Raw genomic sequence first — 20,426 nt, 5'->3', positions numbered from 1 at the left:
CAATTATCATTAAAAAGGTGTAATCAAATAATGTGGGAATATCGCCACTGAAGGGGGCGAAAAATTTTAGGGGGACTGACAAGATTTTTGAGGGGGGTTTGCATATCCTCTCACGTAGACGCTGTCTGGGGGTGAAATAACTATTGATTAAATAGTATTAGTGCAAATGAAAAAAAATCAAATTATATTTGAAAGATGTTTTTTTAGAAAAGATAATTCTGAAAAAATATGTAAAATATGTCTCCAGATATTTTCCAATTCTTCAAGCACTAGAAATTAGCCAAATTTTAAATATATGAATAAAAACTTCATCAAATAAACCTACTTATAGTTATGATTAAGGGTGGGAACCAATATTAAAAAGCCAAGATTAACGATTGGATTGGTATTGGGTCTAAAATACTAGTATTGGCTTAAATAATATTTCAATTTTTTGAATTGGTATTGGTTTAATTTCAAATTATTAATTAAAAGAACAGAAATAGTAATTTAAAAAAACCCGTAATTTGTAGTTTTAAATAATCATGAAGCATTATACCATAAAAACAGGGTCTCAAATACTGAATCAATTCTAGCCAATATAGCAATGGACTATCTCCCATAGCAGGCTACATCAATAGCATGTGAACGGATTTTTTTTTAAGCTAGTGATTAAATAACAAAAAAGCGAAATAGAATAAATCCAAAGATGGTTCAATCTCTAACCACACTTGAAGCATAGATAAAAAATAATAATTTTTTATTTTTTAGTGTTTACAATGGCCCGGTCGGACCGGCCCGATTCATTCGGTCTCATCTGACTCTTGGGTCCGGCGGCAGGGTCCTGTCCAACAAGGTCCGACAAAGAAGATAAAAGTTTACTATGACTCTTGGGTCCGGCGGCAGGGTCCTGTTCAACAAGGTCCGACAAAGAAGATAAAAGTTTACTATGAATTGCTTTTTAGTTAATGTACATGCATGAACACATAAAACATGATTATTTAATGACTAATAATAATTCATTCATCGTTTAATTTTTATATCTTCCTTTTCATTCAATTCATTTGTCAAGTAATTTAATTTAATAGGGCAATTTGTATGGTATAATAAATAAAAATGATTTGATGATATAATTAAAAATTTAATACTTTTCATTTTTAATAAATTTAATGCAGAATAAAACTTTTATAGCTAAATACAAAAAATATTTTTTAGATGGAACAGGGCTGAACCGATCTTGACTTAACAGTCCATCGGTCCGATCTTTAGAAAAAAAGGCTAGACCGGATCATTGCAAACTAATTTTTTAGAAGATAATTAAAATACTTATATATACAGTTTTATTTTATAACCAAAATCTACATTATATATCAAAAACAAAAATTAATTAAATATGCAAATCAAATTGATTTAAATTATATTCAGTAAACTTGTATTGGTTTAATATTCTTTTGAAATATTTTGCAGTTGTATTGTATAAAATATAAATATGATTTGATGATATAATTAAAATATTGGTAATTCACCTTTCATTTTTAATAAATTTAATGCAGATAAAATTTTTATAGCTTGACAAAAAACATTTTTTAGACGGGACCGTTGAAAACACTAGCTGGAAACGTTACTTCAATAAAGAAACTCGTTACATTTTATAAAAGTAAACCTTATCGTTACGTGACTCGCTATATAAATCTTCTTTTTATATTTTTCCCGTAGATAGTAAAAATTTATTTATACAAAAATAATATACAATTTTTTGTATATTTTTAACAACTGATTTTTAGGATCTTTGTCAGATAAAGAGCGCTTAGTGCTCATTACAGCTTTAGCGAGGATAGGAGGGCTGGATTATTAATAAATAAAATTTATTGGGGGATTTTATTTAAATTATAATTATTTTCAAAAAATCTTCATTATTTTCCTCATCAATTTTATCTAACTTTATCAGAATTTAATTTGAATTAATATTTTTTTATCCATCGACATTACTTTACAGTATTATTAATTGTATATTATAATTAATATCTAATTTATAAATTATAACAAATAAATAAGTTATTAACTTCTTTAATATCGAATATTATTTACTAAAAAAAAAGTATTAAACCGTGCATTTAAAATATTATAAGTCAAATTACTTCTCTATATGAAAACAGTGTGAATTTTTATTTTTGAAAAACATCTCTCTACTCTAACTTGAGAAGCCCGCACTGCCAATATAAAATCAGATAATTAATTTAATTAGTACTGAAAACTTAGTATTTATAAACAGCTAATATATTTCTTAGACCTGCAGAGCCCAATTTTTAAGTCTGAGCTGGATTTTTAAAAAAAATAGGCCCTGCCGTTTTTATTATAAGCCAGGCCAATATATTTAAAATTTATTTATTAAATATTGGCTGTATTGTGTAAATTGTTTCGATGGGAAATTGAAAATATGTATATATTAAATGAATGTTAAATTATATAATTTCCCAACCTAATGATATAATTTAAAAATATTTTAAAAAATGACCTGGTTAGGGTTTTGTAAAGAAAATTATTTTTAGGCCGGCATGGTATGTAATTTGTTTTTACTAAGCACCTTCCGATTTTCAAGATTAGATCTCTATACATTTAAAAATTTGTAATATTTCTAAATATTTGTCGCATCTACTCTAAAACCTGTCAGTACTAATATGGATTTTGAACAATTCTAGAGTATCTGTTATGCTTTATTTGGAGTAAAATATTACCACACATACAAATTAATCACAATAAATTACAAATACATATATAAATAAATTTATTAGAAAAAAAATTATAAGACACATAAAATAAAAATTGTTTTTCCATTTTCTTATAGCTTAATAATTTCTTTATCCGTTTTAATTACAGGTACATCATATGCTAAAATCATGCGCGATACCAAAATAAATAATAATACGTTGGTGTTGTGATATATGTTTTTTGGTACTTCTTTAAAAAAATATTATTATTATAATACGACGAATAAAAATATTTCAGATTAGTATTTGAGATTTAAAACGATAGATGAAGGCAAAAAAGTGAGGAACAACCTTTTAAATATTTTGTTGCTAAAATCGTGATTTCACTTTTTAAAATAAAAACTAACTCCATATTTATTTTCTTAAGGTTTTTCTTATTAAACCATTTATTATATAAATAAGCGATTTTAAAAAAATAACTACGCGTTTATGTATAGCCAAAAGCGTTTTTGGATTAGGAGAAAAAAATTATATATAAAATTTGCTAATTTGTATTTGTTAAAATACAATTTTAGATATCAAAGGCTATTATTCCGCATAAAGAGGATTTTAACAACTAAGTATATGAAATTTCTAACGTCGAATAGCGCATCAAAAAGATAATGTATTTATGCTGATAATATTTCAAACTTCATCCATTATTATTCTAAAAAAGGAGATCGATTAATATGAAAAGTGTTAATCAATTTTTAAATTCTTTATATATCCCATGTGTATTTTTTAATATATCTATGGTATGTTGTCCATTATAATATTCTCTAATTGTAAAAAAAATCTTCTAAATTTTACAATGATATTTGACTATTTTAATAATTGGTATACTTAAATTTAAAGAGTATATGAATATAAATATGGGAATTTATAAACTTTAATTTATTAAATAATAAAGGCTTTTACAAATCACTAACATAGCTTTCCAAATTGCAACAGTATTTTAAATACTATAAATGGTTAAGATTTAGGAGGCTTAATTGAAGAGATAAAATTAGTATCCAGCGTGAGAAAATATTCATATATATTACATAACTGTTTATATAACTATATAATGCAAGGAATTTATGTAATAAAAATCTAGCAATTAAAAAATTATATGATATAAAAATGGGACAGCTATAGTGTAGTGAAGGTCAAAAATAACACCGAAAATTATACATTATATCTTTTATCGTTGTAAATATAAAGATTATAAAAATAATGCTGTGCAATAATACGCGCTTTATTTATATAATTTCCCATGTCTTAATAGTTTGGTTGGTTTTAAGAAAAGTTAAAATGCTCATGTTTCTTACTAATTTTAAAGGTGTAGTGAATATAATATTAAAGGACTCTAATCAGTAATATCAACGAGAGTTGAAAGATATAAAAACGGTTATTTTCTCAAATAGAGAGTTAAAATTTCTTCGAAATACAAATATTAATTTCTTGCTGGATATGGTTTTCATCATTTGCAAACCAAAATCATTCTAATATTATCATAAAGACACTCTATAAGGATGTAAAATTTGTTGCAACATATTAGGATGCATTAAAGACGAAAATTGTATTTCGAGATTTTCCATATTTTTAACAAATTGAGTAAGAAGCAATTATATAGTTTGTGTTGTAATAATCTTAAATCCTTAAAAGAGGGTTTTTCAAGGAGGAGGGGATGCAAAGAAAATTTTATTCATATTCTCCTATTAATAAAAAGCTCGTCCTAAAATAATGGCTTCGGGTGGATACTCATCCAACATAGTCAGCTCGTAAAAGCCTAATAGCTTAATATAAAAGTCTTGTTCATTCGGATGCTTGATTGGAACTTTGGCGAATATCCCGGTAGAACCTTAAAAAAATCGTATAAAGAATTTGCGATAATTATAACATTTGAAATCATAGTTATACTATATTTCTTGAAAAGTGTTTTAATTCATAGATAAATTTGTATAAAAAAATAATAATACTATACCATATATAAAATATTAATAATACTATACCATATAGCTTTATGACGGACATGAGACATGCTAACATTCTTTTAGGTATACTGAAATCGTTTACGCTTGGGAGAAAGGCAAACTGGACCAACGAAGGATAATGTTGAAGCAATTTGGAGGGTAGGTACCTCTTGTAATCGGTGAATCTTGTTTTGATCAAGTCCTGAAAAAGATATATTTAAATCATATAAAATTTATCACCAAATTTTATAAATTAGTAGGCCTATAAAAAACTAACGATTGGATTTGTAAAGAAAGAGCCACAATAGATAAAATAATACATATTATTTACTTCAGCGTGACTAGGTATATCCATAGCTGTGTCATCTTTTTCGCCTTTTTCCGTATTCAGTAACATATTTTCGCTATTTTTGGTCACTTCGTACAAATCACGCGAATCGCGGGCAAAGATAGAGGTTAATGATTGACCAGAATAACGGGCTGTCACATGGGGAAGGACAGAAATCTCAAAACAATCGAGAAATTTTTTTGAATCCGGTGCACAAAGAGCGAAACCTGTAAGCTGATTATGCTCTTGGGTCTCGAGGACAAAACAGGTGGAAGGAGTCAATGTGAGAAAGGCTGAGGCTAGGCTTAAAAATATTAAACAAATTTGATAGTGTAAAAAAATGGGAGAGGGAAAGGTATATAAATAAATTGAATGAAACGAAATGAAAGATGAATAAAAATAGAGAGAAAAAGGATAAAAATTCAGCTGTATGCCTCGAGAAAGCACTAAATCATTTACGTTGATGCTAGGAGCCGAGGTCAGAATTTAAAATATGGAAGAAATTAGATGTAGGAAATGTAAGAAATAAGATTGAAATAAAAGATAGAAAAGAGAGATAAAATGGAGAATAATATTAAAATGAAAAAAGGAGAAAATCCCGCAAGTTAATTGCTTTCTCACCTTTTCATATAACAATTAAGTCAGAATGATTTGTAAAAAAAAGAAGTGTAAGAGAAGAATGATTAAAGTAAAAAATATTAAAATACGTTAAAAAATGCAAGCATAAAAAAGAAAATTAATTTCATTACTAATCCCCAGGTAAATCCATATGATCCGCGAACCAATGAGTCGCATCCTTTCCGTCGTCGTAGGTTAAACGGCAAATTTTGTATATGGCATCCTAGCATGAATAGAGCAATAAAATTTCTTAATATTGAAAATAAAAAATCCTGATTTGATAGTTATAAATATTACCTTAACTAATCATTTTAACTTTACTCTATATAAGTCAACTTTTTACAAATATGTGTCAATTCCGAATCCATAGGAATTATGAATCTCTTAATTTTTTAAATCAACCTGAAATGTATTCCAGTATGTGTTGACTGTAGGGTATCCTAACCTAGAGCCAGAGTTGGGTAGTACCGCAAATAGATTGTATCTAAGATATAAGATACTTTTGTATCCTGTACTCCTTTTTGACATTTTTAATAAGATACTAGTATCTGTTATAAGATCCTTTATTCTGAAAAGAATCTAGTATCTGTTATAAGATCTTTTATACTGAAAAGAATCTAGTATCTTTTTCATTTTCTTGACAAAAGATACAGACAGATTCTTTTTAATATTCATATTTAAAATTTTACATATCTCAGTATATATCTTATTTTCTTCGAGAATCTTGTATTTAAGGTAGATAAATAAAAACTAACAATACCAAAACGAAATACGTAAAGATTATATTTTATATTTATGCAATGTTTTTTTAATTTTTAGGATAATTAACACTCATGGTACTGAAATTTAAATTATGGAAATAAGTTCCCGTGAATCAAATCCAAATCTTAAAATTTTTTAAAAATTAAACTTAAAAAAGACAATGTACAGACTAGTTGTAAAACCTGTATAAACAAAAAAATGATAAATGGTGAAACATAAATTATGTTAAACATATTAAAGTATATTATTTATTTGTGGTTAAAAGGGGCATAGGTTATCTTAAATATTCAAGTTTAAATATTGCTACCTTTATTAAAAGCTGCCTAAGGTGGTATGGGCAATAGATTATAAAAAATATTTTCCTATGATTTGAATATAATGAGGCTTTTTTGACAACAATATCACATCCATATTGGATTAAGTCAGATGATAAAAATAAATACTTTCAATATATTAATAAAAGAAGCCCTAAATGTAGTACAAGAGTATATAATCACTCAAACTATAACACCGATAGATTTAACATCTAATAACCAAATGATGATTATTATTTTATTGGTGAAACATGCTGAGTTCAATAATACAAATAACATTGAACCGGAGGTTTTAAATTATATTAAAGAAAGTCGAAATACATTATAAATACTTATTATTATCCTTTCATTAAGAAAATTTTTTATAAATATAATACTTCAATACTTTAATCAGCTCCATTTGAAAGGTAATTTAGTTTTGGAAAATGTTAAGTATCTAATGAAAAATTATTTGAAAAATTTGACTATCTTATAAAATAATGAATCTATTTTAAATACTCTTTTGCAAATTAATATTTCAACTCCCATTAAAAATACTAGTCTCCCTTCCCTATATGCTAAGAATGGGCTATTACGAATATTAAAATGTCTGATTATTATTATTAACTCATCATTAAATATTTTATTAATTATTATAAATATTCATTCTTATTATATGCGTATGTTATGTTCTTCACAAATAAATAATAAAAACTGTATTTTATAAACTATTCTAATTTAATTGATAATGATAATTTAAAAGTATCTTGTATTTAAGATATTCTAATTAGGCAAAAGATAAAAGTATCTTTTATCTTGTATCTTTTTGATATTTTGAAAAAGATACTAGTATCTATAGCTAAGATTCATTTTTTCACAAAGAATCTGTATCTGTATCTAAATTCTTTTTTCGGAGGACCTGCCCAACTCTGCCTAGAGCTATATAATTTGTTCTTTTGATAAATTATATTATTCTATTTTTCTCATGATATCAAATTACCAGGGATGTGAACCCTTCAACAAAAAAAAGGGTCCAGGTCCTGGTACAGTAATAAAATTTATAAAGGGTCCGGGTTCAGGGAACATAAAAAATCTCTAAAATGAAATAATTTATATTTTAAATGTTTTATTATCTTGCAAAATATCATCCTTGAGATTTCCACGTAAATTAGAATATATATTTCAAAGAGGAAAATCCACGTTCTACGCTTAGCAAAAATAGAGTTATCTTTATATTATATTACATAAATTACTGTATTTGTGTGGCCGGTACAGCCATTCTAGACAAGATATATAATTCTGAATATATTGAAGAATTTTGTATCCTTATTTATTTTCTTAACTTCTGAGAACTTTTCTATCAAAGATGTAATAGGCATTTTTTGATCCTCCTCTATCAGTTGATAATTTGATTTTTTTTCAAAAGTAAAATTTCAAGATTATCAATGTTGCTATCAATATTATTATTATCATTACAACCAGTTGGTATTATTATCGTAGTCTCCAATATGTTGTAAATAATGGAGTTTTGCGTATGCTATAAATCCTTAAGATGGTCTTTAGCCATTTGTTTTTGCTCAATACTCAATAAAACTTAATATCGAGGGTCTAAATATATAGAAGCGTATACAACACTATTGTGCAAATATTGTTGCTCTCGAATTTTAATGTTTTCTAATATTTCGTATAAAAAATAACTAGTAAATATTTCAAAATCTAATTGGCATCTAATCAATATGCCATAAAAATCAGTTAAACATAAATGTTCTGATTGTAATCTTGGTGCTGTTATTTTTAAAGGAACTAATACACTAGTAAGGTCCTTTATTTGGCACCAATCATCTTCCGACAAAATGACTTCATTTACTCCTATAATAAAATCATTACAGAAATCTTTCAAACTTAATAATCGTTCTAGCATCATATAAAGGAGGACCAACGTGTTGTGCAAACTAATATTGCCATTGACCTTTTCGTTGATTTTAATATTCCTACAATTGTGAGGATTCTTAAAAATTTTGCAACATCCCTGCTTTATCAATGATAGTTTTAAAGTGATAATTTTTTAGGCAATCATTAATAGCAGTATAAGCTGCACATCTGATGCAATATATATTTATGGGGAAATCTATTAATATATTTACATAATAAAATACTATTACACACTAGAAAATAATTTATGATATCAATCTCTAAATAAAATGGAAGTCCAGAAAGTAAGTTGAAAGAAAAACGCGAAGAATGATTCCACGAAAAAAAGTTAATAAAAATTATATTTTTTATGAAATCTAGAACCTTTGGACCCTCCACTTTTAAAAAGGGTCCGGGTACAGCCAATTATACGAGGGTTGGGGAGGGTTCAGGGTCCGGGTTCACATCCCTGCAATATAACAATTATTTACCATCACTCACAAAATATCATCAGAAATACTTTCCATTTTTCAAAATCAAACTCTGTTTCTAGCAAGAGTTATCTTTTAATTATTCATTTTTTAACATTTGCGATAGTTACAAAATAAAATATTTATATTTAATTTTCGATGGGAGGGGGGGGGGCATATGAAAAATGTATAATATATGCTATAGATCAGAGACTTTCAGGCCCGGGTGAAATGGCCGTAAATTTTATTTAAAAATAATTAAACCAATTCCTATATTTTTTTTACAAACTCGGGCCGGGACTTAAATTTTTAAACCTGGGTGGGCCGAATTTTAAATACCTATATCATGTATAATAAACAAATCAGAGATTTAAAGATTACCTATTACAAGGCCAGGGTTTTTTTATAAAAAATTTTGAGCCATGCCCATGTTTTAAAATTATAGGCCTTAGCCGGGTTGGTGATTGTTTACAATTATTCTTTCTCAAAATGAATGTATCTAGCAGAGTTGTTAAAAGATACTTTTTAAATGGATCTAGATACAGATACAGATACATAGTCTCAAAAGTTATCTAGATACAGATACAGCGTCTAAAAAGTTATCAAGATACAGATACAATTTTTAAATGTATCTGTATACAGATACATTTATTATACAGATACATTTATTATGCTCTTATAGGTTTGCATAAACCTAAATTAATATTATATTGTGAAAATTCATGAAATGAGCTAAAAATTTATTGACGCGATATAACATTTATCAGAATATAACTAAAATTATAATTTTAATATAATATATGAAAATATATGATTAAATAATTATTAGATTTCAGTAATAAAATATTTTCAAAATTTTGATCATTTAGGCATCCTCGTTTATCTGTGAAGACATTTTTAGCAACACTAAATAGTCTTTCCACAGGGGCGCTTGAAGGAATTGTAGTGTTATATTTAATAAATAACAATTTTATATCAGTTCTTTAAAAATGCTAAAATCTCTACATTTATTTTTGAAAAAGTTATTTAAAATTTGTTGATTATCAAAATTTAAATCATTATTAGAAATTATATCTGCTGTAGGGTACTGAAAAAATCTGAAATTAAATTATTTGTTTTTTTTGGCAGGTTATTTGCTTGCAGTCAGTTGATGACTTTGATAATTCACCAGCTAATCTTTGTATCAATTGTTTTCTTTTATAATGGCTGCATGCCATCTATAATAAAAGCAATAATTAAATCATCTAAAGTGCCTTGAGTTAAAGTCAAAGGTCTTTTAGCAAAAATATTATTGGAGGATGAGCCTTGCCAATATTTTCTTTAGTATTTTATTTTCCTTCCCCTTTTTTATTTTTGTTAACAAGGTTGGATATTTTCTCTTAAAATTTTAATTAGAATTTTAAATATATAATATCTATACCCTTATGTGCTTCACGATATTGCACGTTGAAGTCATACTGACGGATATTTTTGTATTTTTAGGTAGACACGGCAAACCTTTTACCATCAGAGAATTAATTGTTTTCTTTGTTTTGAGATATTATTTTAAAATATGCTCAATTTGGCAATGGTAAAGCAATAGAACTTGTTGCTTCCTCTTCTTCATCGATATAGATCTAAATAAATATATAAACTTAAAAATTTAGTTATAAAATAAAATTTACCATTTCCATATTGTAATATTAAAATTTGTATGGTTTATTGATAAACTCGGACATAATATTTAAATTAATGAATATTTATATATATTTTTTATATATAAGTTTTAATATTTTATGTATATATAATTCTTTATTATAGTATTAATAAATATTAATATATAATATATATTTATTTATTTATTTCATAAGCTCATATGAAATAAAATAAATTTTACAGTCAAATATTTTTATTTACAATAAAAAAAGGGGTATATAAAATGTATCTTAAAAAGTATCTAAAAACAGATACAGATACCTCTAAAAAAATATCTAGATACAGATACCTTTCTAAAAAATCTATCTTGATACAGATACAGATACTACATTTTTATATCTAGATACAGTATCTAGATACTTTAACAACTCTGGTATCTAGTAACCTTTTATTGAAGAATGAACATATTTCATAAGCATATTTAATGCTTTCTATATATCTAATAAATATAATATTGTACTTCATCGGTCAAACTATTATAAGGCCTTATGGTATAAGTTGTCTTGATGGGAGGGTAAGGAGGCCTGTGACAGAAAAGGTCAATGCATGTATCAAGTGGCAACATTCTGTGAAATTCGGCCTGCAACCCTCCTCTTATGATAGCCGGTTCAGACACGGTATTGGAACTTGCGAAATTATTGGCTACGGGTAAAATACCAGTTGGATTTGGATTAACGGGACATAATGACGAATTAATTATCAAGTTATTCGGATTGTTTAAATTATTGTCACATCCAATGGTGGGAGACGTAAAGTCAACGCTGTTTACGGATTTTTGAATAGTAGTATCTGGTATGATGTTCGAAAGGTATTCGGGAGTCGACGCTGGTAGTGGAATATTTTGATTGAAAGCATTGACTTAAGATAATACATCAATATATTTGTTAACCCGAATCTAATTATTTATTACTAACTAAATGTTTCTTCTACACAGCATACCCTTACTGATTAGGGTAAGTCACTGAAACGGTGAAATTTTTAATATTATTTTTTTATTTAAAAATAATAAATATGCGTTCGTGTGGATATGGGGTGGAAATTTTTTGAATTTTACATTAAAAATAGAGTATATTATTTAAAAATTCTAAAAAGGTGTATGCTATATTGGAGGTACTAAGTTAGGACTATTAAATCAAATACTAGATAATAAGCAGTTTATTTGAATAAACATAATATATAAACAATGATAATATAGATATATATAATTTTAAGGAAAAGCAAAAATAGTTCTATATAAATTTATCTCACTTAAAAATTTAATTAAATTTGACATATTTTTAATATTACGAAAATAAGAATATTCACATATATATAAATGAGAGGGAAGATTTTATTCCAGTTCCTGGGATGCTCGCCTTAAGATACCTCCATAAAGGTTTATAACTCGGTTTCTCTTTTGTGGCGTGCAAAACTGATTAAGGAATCAATAGCTCGTCAGGCATTAAATATTAACGAAAACCAGATATGTAGTTTTTCTTTTCCATTCTGGCATGATCAATTTTTTCTTTACTGCTTATATAGAATTAGTGATTTCAATTTTTCAGTCAACGTTAACGGGAGATGATATACAGATGTTACATATTTTAAAAAAGCAAAATAAAAATAATCACGGAAAAATTAAAAAAAAGATATCAAAGTTTCTGGGAATAAAAAATTTTGTAACCCAATCCCCTAGATAAATCCTAGTTATGCCACTGTAGTAAGGATGGTAAAGAGAGAAGTACGTAGAGGAATACCATAGAACTTGTCTATTTTAATGAGCTGAGTTAAAAGACTAAATTAATCATATGCCAGATGGCGGAAGCAAAAGGTTTAAAAGTGAATGAAAGAAAGAGTAAAATGATTGGAGGCAAAGAATGAGGAAATAAGAATGAACCAGGCACTTGGTTTGTGTGAGAAGGATGTGAATGCCCAAAAGATGTAATGAGAGTGGAAGCCTAGTGAAAGCAAGCACATTGTATTTAGAACATGCGTGAAAGGGATCATAAGAATGATAATGTAGATAAGAGTAGTTTATAAGAAAATGATATGGAGCTCCTTTTGGGAAAAGTGTAAAAGTTTTATTAGGGTGACATGCTGAATGTAGATGGAAATGTTGATTCTGCTGTTATTGCAAGGGCCAGATATGCATGGAAAAAGTCTCACAAGATATTCCAACAAATAAAAATGTATAAGTTGAGAGGAAAAGTTTATGTAAGCTGTGTGAGATGCAGAATAATATGCGGTGACGAAAGTGGAAAATAAAAGTAGCAGGCAAAGCTAAATTGGAAAGAATGGAGATAAGTGGCTAGATGACTGTTTGGGGTATCAATAGAAGCGATCGGATAGAAGCAAAGAATAAAATGAAGTGATTTGGGCATGTTGAACAAAAGGTGATTGGATGAAAAGATGCACTTCGATGGAAGTAATGTGATAGGCCTCAGAAAGACTAACGAAAACGTAATGACAGTAATAAAAATGACATGAGAATAAGTTATACAAATGGCGATAGGAATGTAAAAAGTGGAGAAAAGGGGTGTTAGGGGAAACTGGTTTACCCTGGTAAAACTGGAAAAAAGTCATTAAACGAGGTAGAAAAAGAAGAACTATATGATCTGCTTTATATAAAATAACAATAATATAGGATAAAAGTAAAATTCATCTAATTTGAACACTAATTTATAACATTTGCTCAAATTATCCAGATACTCTTTTTGAAATCGTGATATTCGGAATAATCAAGATGTATAAATAATTTTTTAAAATTCATTTTAATTTAAATAAATAAATTTTTTTTAGGAATAACGTTTAAAATTCGTTCTCGATATTACAAACTAAAATAGATACCGGCAGTTTCCTCGATGACCATTTTCGACGCTTGGTTATAATCGTGATTTTCTGCTCTTATCGGTACACTATTTACAATATTTGCGATTATGGAATCATCGTTTTTTTCGTCAAAGTGATTATCATTGTTTATAACATTTGCACGTTTATCTTTTCCGTTATCACTAATTTCCTTTTCATCTATCGAGCCTGATTCCCATTTCGTATTACTGGACATACTTTTATCACTTCCTTTCTGTTTTTCAATGTGTGTGTTAGATTCATTATGATCGATTTTTATATCCAGTCCCATCTCCCCTTTCTCAATTAAACTACCTTCTTCTTTGGCGTTACGGTTAGACATGTCGTATTTAGTACTATTATCGTTGGGACTAAACAAATTTTCAAAATTGTCTGAAGGGTTGGAGTTAGGTAATAAATAAGTACTTTTAGGGTCGTTATTGATGTTCGTTATTATAGCGTTAGAATTATGATTCGTGGCGGCATTTGTGGCAGCAGTGCCGTAAGCAAAACTGTTTATAGTGGAATAAGTGGACTTAGCAACTATAGAAAATCCTTTACCGTAATATGCGTTCCAAGAGTATCTCTCTTCCAACAATTCTGATAAATGTTTGATAAAGACGGATGAGCGAGTAGATCTATTATAAGCGTTTGCAGAAGAAAGGTTTTGTGATGGGGGCGAAGGAGGGAGGGACAGTGAATCTAATTAGTCATATAATAAGTTTTATAAAATCGGTCTAATTTAAATTTTTTGTGAGAATTATTATAAATTAATCATTACCGTATGACGTGAAGGCGTTGTAAGTGCTGGAAGTATTGCAAAAAAAAGGTGAACCATTGAGGGTAGCGGAAGTAAGGGGCCTGGTGGGAAATATTCCTAAAGCTAACCAGCTTAGGAATCCTCTAACCAAGGTCAAAACCCCTTTGAGGTCCCATACGTAAGGGAAAAATTCGAAAAGAACGGCTTTGTTACGGACCTTGAATTTATAAATTGAAGAGATTACTAACATGTTTACTAATTATTATAGTATCTTATTTTTCGAATTAATAATAACTTCTCCGGGTAACTATATAGTGGGAAAATTTATCAGTAATTATCTTCCCTCCATAAAAAACATGTACTAAATTATACTAAAAAATTTAATCCCATTTGGTGATAAAAGGTGCATAATTTATTTGTATTATCAAGCTACTAGAGATCTGCAAAGCTCTGCTCGTAAGTGCCGAACATTTAGTGCTCAACATAAAAAATTATGTAGGACCTGGATTAAAATCTTAATATATTTTTTGGTATCCCGTCATTACAGAGAAACCATTACAGAGAAAACAATTATAGAGAATGTCGTTTATAGAGAATTATTTTATAGAGAATGTATTTTACAGAGAATGATTTTATAGAAAATGATTTTATAGAAAATGATTTTATAGAAAATGATTTTATAGAAAATGATTTTATAGAGAATAATTTTATAGAGAATGTATTTTGAGAATTATTTTATAAAGAATATGATTAATATCATTTGTATATGAAGTTTTTATAAAATAAACCTAGATAATCTACTAAATAAGAGCTTAGCAATATTTATTTCGAAATATCAAATAAAATTTTATTGTTAATAAATCGAAATAAACAGTATAAATAATATACCAATATAAAAAATACAATTATATAATTGAATTAATATATTGTGGGATAAAGCCCTTAAATAATCCAGCATGGTTCTTGAATAAACATCTACAACAATTAGAAAAATCCTTTTGGATCTTTCGCGATAATTTTTCATTGACAGTGGAGCCAATTGTCCTAATTCAGGATACCATCATCTTTGATAGCTTAAAATGAAAATGCTTTTAAAATTTATAATATAATTTACTAACTTTTTATAATGATGGGAGCTTATATGAGACGAAAAACTTCGATAAGCCTTCTATTGAATTATTGATATTCGGTTCACGATATAGTGTCGATTCGTAGCAATTCCATTGAGAAATGCGAAAGCTTGGCGATCTCCTCTCCATCGCTATCATTTTTCCAATCCACATCTCTTCAAAGTATATCAGTGGGGCGAGAATATCCCTATTTTCTTGATAGAATTCAGAGGCACATAATCCCTCGAATCCATGAATTACATCCTCAAATGGTACATATGCTAGTGACTTTAACATTTTTATGTACATAGCAAAATTTGTTTGTTTTGTATGTATTGCAAATTAGCTGATTTTTTTAAACCGTGGGCCATATGCTTTGCGACATATGAAACAGGCATCCGCGCATTGCATTCAGTAGAAACGACTGTTTAAAAGCAGATAACGCTGCTATTCAAAGTCGATCATGATGAATTTACGATTTAAAAAAATTTGGTTAATTTGATTGAAAATATTAACGTAATCTTTTTGGCACATGATGTCATCAGAACATAAATAGTGGGGATAATGGTTTTATGATTCATCTAATTTTTATCTCAATGATGCGCTCTATTAATATTTTATAAAGTAACTATTGCTAGTTACTTATGAAAAATAATTGTAACTAGTGACTAGTTATATTTAAAAAAGGAAACTAGTAACCGTAACTAGTTATATTTCCCAATTTAACTACTAACTTAACTAATTACAAGTTACATTGCCAAAGTAACTTTTAACAACACTATCTATTTTATTTTATATTCTTAACTTTAAAAATAAATTTCGCGAATTCCTCACAAACCATGCCAAAATTTTGTCCTACTATTAATTTTTCTAATAATCGAAAAACCTTATACAAAGATAATCAATTTGTGCCGATTGTAATAATTTTATAACAATAAAAACTACCCTATTATTCGCTTATATAAGGTCATTCTAATATTTAATATTTTTCAAATACTGTAATTTTTCCCCTATGACTATGCAGAGCTTAAATTACACAAAAATGTTTTATATTATATAGATATGAAATTTTTTATAAAATTATCATATCCTTTAAATAAAACTCTTTATAAAATATTCTCTATAATTGTTTTCTCTATAAATGTCATTCTATTCGACATTTATAATTGTTTTCTCTATAAGTGCATTCTCTATTTTTGTTTTCTCTGTAAAATACATTCTCTGTAATGACGTGGGACCATATATTATTTAATTTTAAGCAAATATTTTGATTATACTATTTGAAAATAAATTAAGATATGATTATTTTTTGTATTTTAAGAGTTGTCAAATACTAAATCTATAAATAATACAGTAAAGTAAATTTACTAAAAATTAAACAAGTTATCTATTCTATGATCCAACTAAAAATATCGAACACAATTGATCTATAAAAAAATTGTAGAAATAGATAGCCATAGAGGATAGATATAATAGTCTTAATTGACATATTAAAAAATGCAATAGCAGGAAAATTGTTTCAAAAAAATTTATCGCGGAGAATTTTTTGTAAAATTATAACGAACCGTGCCAGGCAACTTGTGCAAAAATTCTTAACGTACCGTACTTTGCAGATTTCTAACTACTTCTATGCTGCCGCTACTAAATTATAAAATTATTGAAATGGTTGAAGCCACGATCATTGGCTGTTCAACTATCGGAGAGGGGGAGGGATCGACGGAGTTCGGTGGTCCGGGATTGTCAAAGATTGGGAGTGGGGGACCAGACTTAGCTGTCATTTTGGTCATCGTATCCAACTTCAGTTAATCGCGTAATGCGTGATTTCATAAAATTTCAATTGAAATTAAATACTAAAGTCAAAAATTATTATAGCCCTTAAAATACATTAAAAAAATATCAAAAATATTTAATAAATTCCAAGGGTTATCTTATTTTTAGTAAAAATGAAAAATGTTGAGAAGGGATTATTTTGGGTGTTGATATTCGTTTATTACCTTTATATTTAACTATTTAATCAAAAAAATCGAGAGCGTCCTTTTGTTTTTTAATTTTATTTAAATTTTTATTATTTTTAAAAATCTAAAATAATATATATAGCGAATGGCATTTTTAGCTATATTTCATAGTATAGGCGATGCGACGGCCTTGGAGGGATATTAAAGAGATTTGGAGCACGTTCAAGCCTTCATTGCACCAATTCCAGACATATTTTAACAACAGTGGATTTATATCAGTTTGTAGAACAAAACATGCCATCACTAAATTTTAACGAACAATACGATTTAAAAGAGATTAAACTACGAGAAAGATCAATTTAGCTTGCCTCATTTCAGGAACTCTGGAAATATATGCTGTATTTTCTTTGAGTTTAAGTGAAATTAAATCGAAATTTTATTCATAGGCAGAGGACCTTAAGATTAACATTATCTTAAATGCCGAAAATTTGCCTTTTGTTGATATTAAAGGATTCGTAACATGTGTTTGTGACGATTTTTGGTGGTTAGATATATTACTAAAAAAATGAAAAATTACTGAGGAGATAATCTTTTTTACATCCCCAAGGACTATCACCATCCATCTTTTGCCTTTTAATGAAATAATAAGAGCCAAGTTTCATTCATTTTTGAGATGGTCGTATGAAACACTGGTTGATTAATGGAATGACCCAGTTACTTTATTGGTTAGTCTTCATACGTATTAAATTAATACATGAAATATTGGCATAGATCTTAGGGTGAGTGCTTCTAATTTGTTCAGCCAACTTTAGATATATTTTAAAAAGAGCAAAATAAAAAAAATACCTCATCAAAATTGTATATGAGGAATTGAAACAAATAACTAATAATATAAAAATCACAATAACCTTGATCATTTTTGTGCATAAAGATATGATGGTCTTGCATCTATTGTCGAAAGCTTGCGCCCTTTCGGTCCATTCGTTATTCAGTGCAGATGTAGGCATATTTTTAAGGTTTTTATGTGTAGACTGGTCTAATGTAATGGGATGGGAGTCGGATTTAGTGGTATCTGCTTTAAGAAGTAAAAAAATAAATAAAGGTATCTAAAATACCAAACAATTTAAAAAAAATATGGAATAAAATTTTTGACAATGTTTAAAATAGATAATTTATATTATTATTTAAGTTAGTGATGTACACAACTAACCAGAAATCTAAAGATTTTAAGGTAGGTCATACCCCTTATCTAAGAGATGTTGCCAAGTGCATACGATTAAATCAAAACTAAAATAATATAACTATAGGTTATCAACAATTATACCTTCATTTTTAACTGTGGTATCAATTTCTCCTCCTTTCTTTTTAGCCCTGAAGTAGGTGGTCCATTTCCTTATTCTAGGCTTCTCCTTGCTTCCACTAGGGCCATATCTATTGTTATCATCCACATTTTTATCGTTACCGCCCTCTTGTTTAACGTTAATAGGTAGGTTTCTGTTACCAATGTCGTTTTCCTTAAAAATTTCAGAATCTTCTCCCAGTCCAATATCTTTAAAATCGGTTAAAAAAGAGAGTGCGTTAGATTTGAGCCAGTGAAATTCGTCCAGCAATTCTTGTCCGGCTGGTCCGTGCTCGAATGGCAGATAGAACAAGTCGGAAAGTAGACAGGCATCTTCCAAATTTATCTCCTCGGTCGATCGTCTTTTATTACTTATGTTCTTATCATGCATTCCGTTACATATGGATGGCTGAGAATCGTTTCGGGGTAAATTTGGGGAATGGGGTTGTTCGATGGAGTCAGAAGAATTCGTAGGGAGTAAAGTTTTATTGGTCAAAGAATAGTTTATAAATGTCGTCATGTTTCTATTATTAGTGTGAGATTCACCAGTCTTTTCTAGTAGTTCTTATAAAAAAAATTCATTAAAAAACGATTATATAATTTAGCGCAATCATTATTCTGCGTTCATCATATATTTTGATCGACAAAATATAATATTTATTTAAATTGTCTAAAAATATTTCCATAATTTTTCTTTATATTATCCTACTATTTTTAGTAGTCACTAGTAAAGATGTATATCAGTTTTTTGAATTTGCAAATTATTATTTAACAATTTTTTTTATTATATTTGAAATTTTAAAAAAAGATAAATACTTCTTGTGTTACCCTAAAAATCATAACCCTATGAGAACAGTCTAAATACCTAAAGTTTAAGCTCATCCGTTTTTCTTTGCTAAAAGAAAATAAAAAATATTACTTCACCAAAATACGATTATATTAAGGTAAACAAAAAATATCTCAAATAAACTCACCATAGAGGAAAAATCGGTATTAAGTGATTATTAAAGAAAACATTGAGTGTATCGGAATCCCAAAAAAAAATTTCCAAACAACTTATTCCTAAATTAAAAAAATAAACAAATTGCTAGAACCTAAGCGGAAGTGGCTTAGCTGAAGAAACAAGATTTTAAAAAATTTTTTACTACAATTTTATTACAATCTAATAATTCGATCATTACCTTTTTTTAGGAATATTTAAAAAAATCCCCCCCCCCCTATGTAAATAAAATTATAGAATATTTTTAAATATTCGATTTACAGCAGAAGTATTTAATTATAGTTCTGACCTGGGTTTGTAAAAAATATCTTTTGACTTAACAAATGTTTCGAAAAATAGAATTTAAAAGTCGGGGCCTGTATAGATCCCTATTATTTTTAAAGTAATCCTAAATCATATTAAATAAAATCAAAATGTAGGTATTCGTAATTATTAGGATTATTTGGTTTATGCAACTCATTTATAAATTATCTTTTGGGATAAAGAACTTGAATAAAACTATTTTAGAAAAAAAATTCCTATAAAAATTCCATATAATTTGTTAATTAGTGAATCCCATTCCAATCCATCTTTGAAAATCGGTTTTAAAAAACGGCCTGTTCTTTATAATGCTTTAGAAGACGCGTTCGTCTTGACATAAAAACCGATTTTTAATATATATTTAATAGACAAATTATAT

The 20,426-nt window shown here is 27.7% G+C and overlaps 1 protein-coding gene across 5 annotated transcripts in view; it reads right to left on the bottom strand.

Annotated features, from left to right (window-relative positions):
- Window positions 1-2,829: 2,829 nt before the first annotated feature.
- The window catches only part of LOC135927530 (uncharacterized), a 40,943-nt gene continuing 23,346 nt past the window's right edge, over window positions 2,830-20,426 (bottom strand). For 3 of the 5 annotated variants that reach the window (XM_065463560.1, XM_065463563.1, XM_065463562.1), the window contains exons 13-21: window positions 18,733-19,311; window positions 18,317-18,483; window positions 14,366-14,561; window positions 13,585-14,286; window positions 11,219-11,616; window positions 5,759-5,850; window positions 5,013-5,313; window positions 4,721-4,883; window positions 2,830-4,569 (exon numbers count right to left, since the gene is read on the bottom strand). In XM_065463560.1, coding sequence (XP_065319632.1) covers window positions 4,427-4,569; window positions 4,721-4,883; window positions 5,013-5,313; window positions 5,759-5,850; window positions 11,219-11,616; window positions 13,585-14,286; window positions 14,366-14,561; window positions 18,317-18,483; window positions 18,733-19,311 — 2,741 coding nt within the window. In that variant the 3' untranslated portion in view covers window positions 2,830-4,426. The remainder of the gene's footprint in view (window positions 4,570-4,720; window positions 4,884-5,012; window positions 5,314-5,758; window positions 5,851-11,218; window positions 11,617-13,584; window positions 14,287-14,365; window positions 14,562-18,316; window positions 18,484-18,732; window positions 19,312-20,426) is intronic. The other 2 variants (XM_065463564.1, XM_065463561.1) reach the window with 2 other exon arrangements.

Source organism: Gordionus sp. m RMFG-2023, chromosome 3 (genome assembly GCF_954871325.1).
Source record: "Gordionus sp. m RMFG-2023 chromosome 3, tfGorSpeb1-WG-v2, whole genome shotgun sequence".
Taxonomy (NCBI): Eukaryota; Metazoa; Nematomorpha; class Gordioida; order Chordodea; family Parachordodidae; genus Gordionus; species Gordionus sp. m RMFG-2023.
Note: the sequence above shows the minus strand (reverse complement) of the source record. Positions and strands in the feature narration are given on the sequence as shown.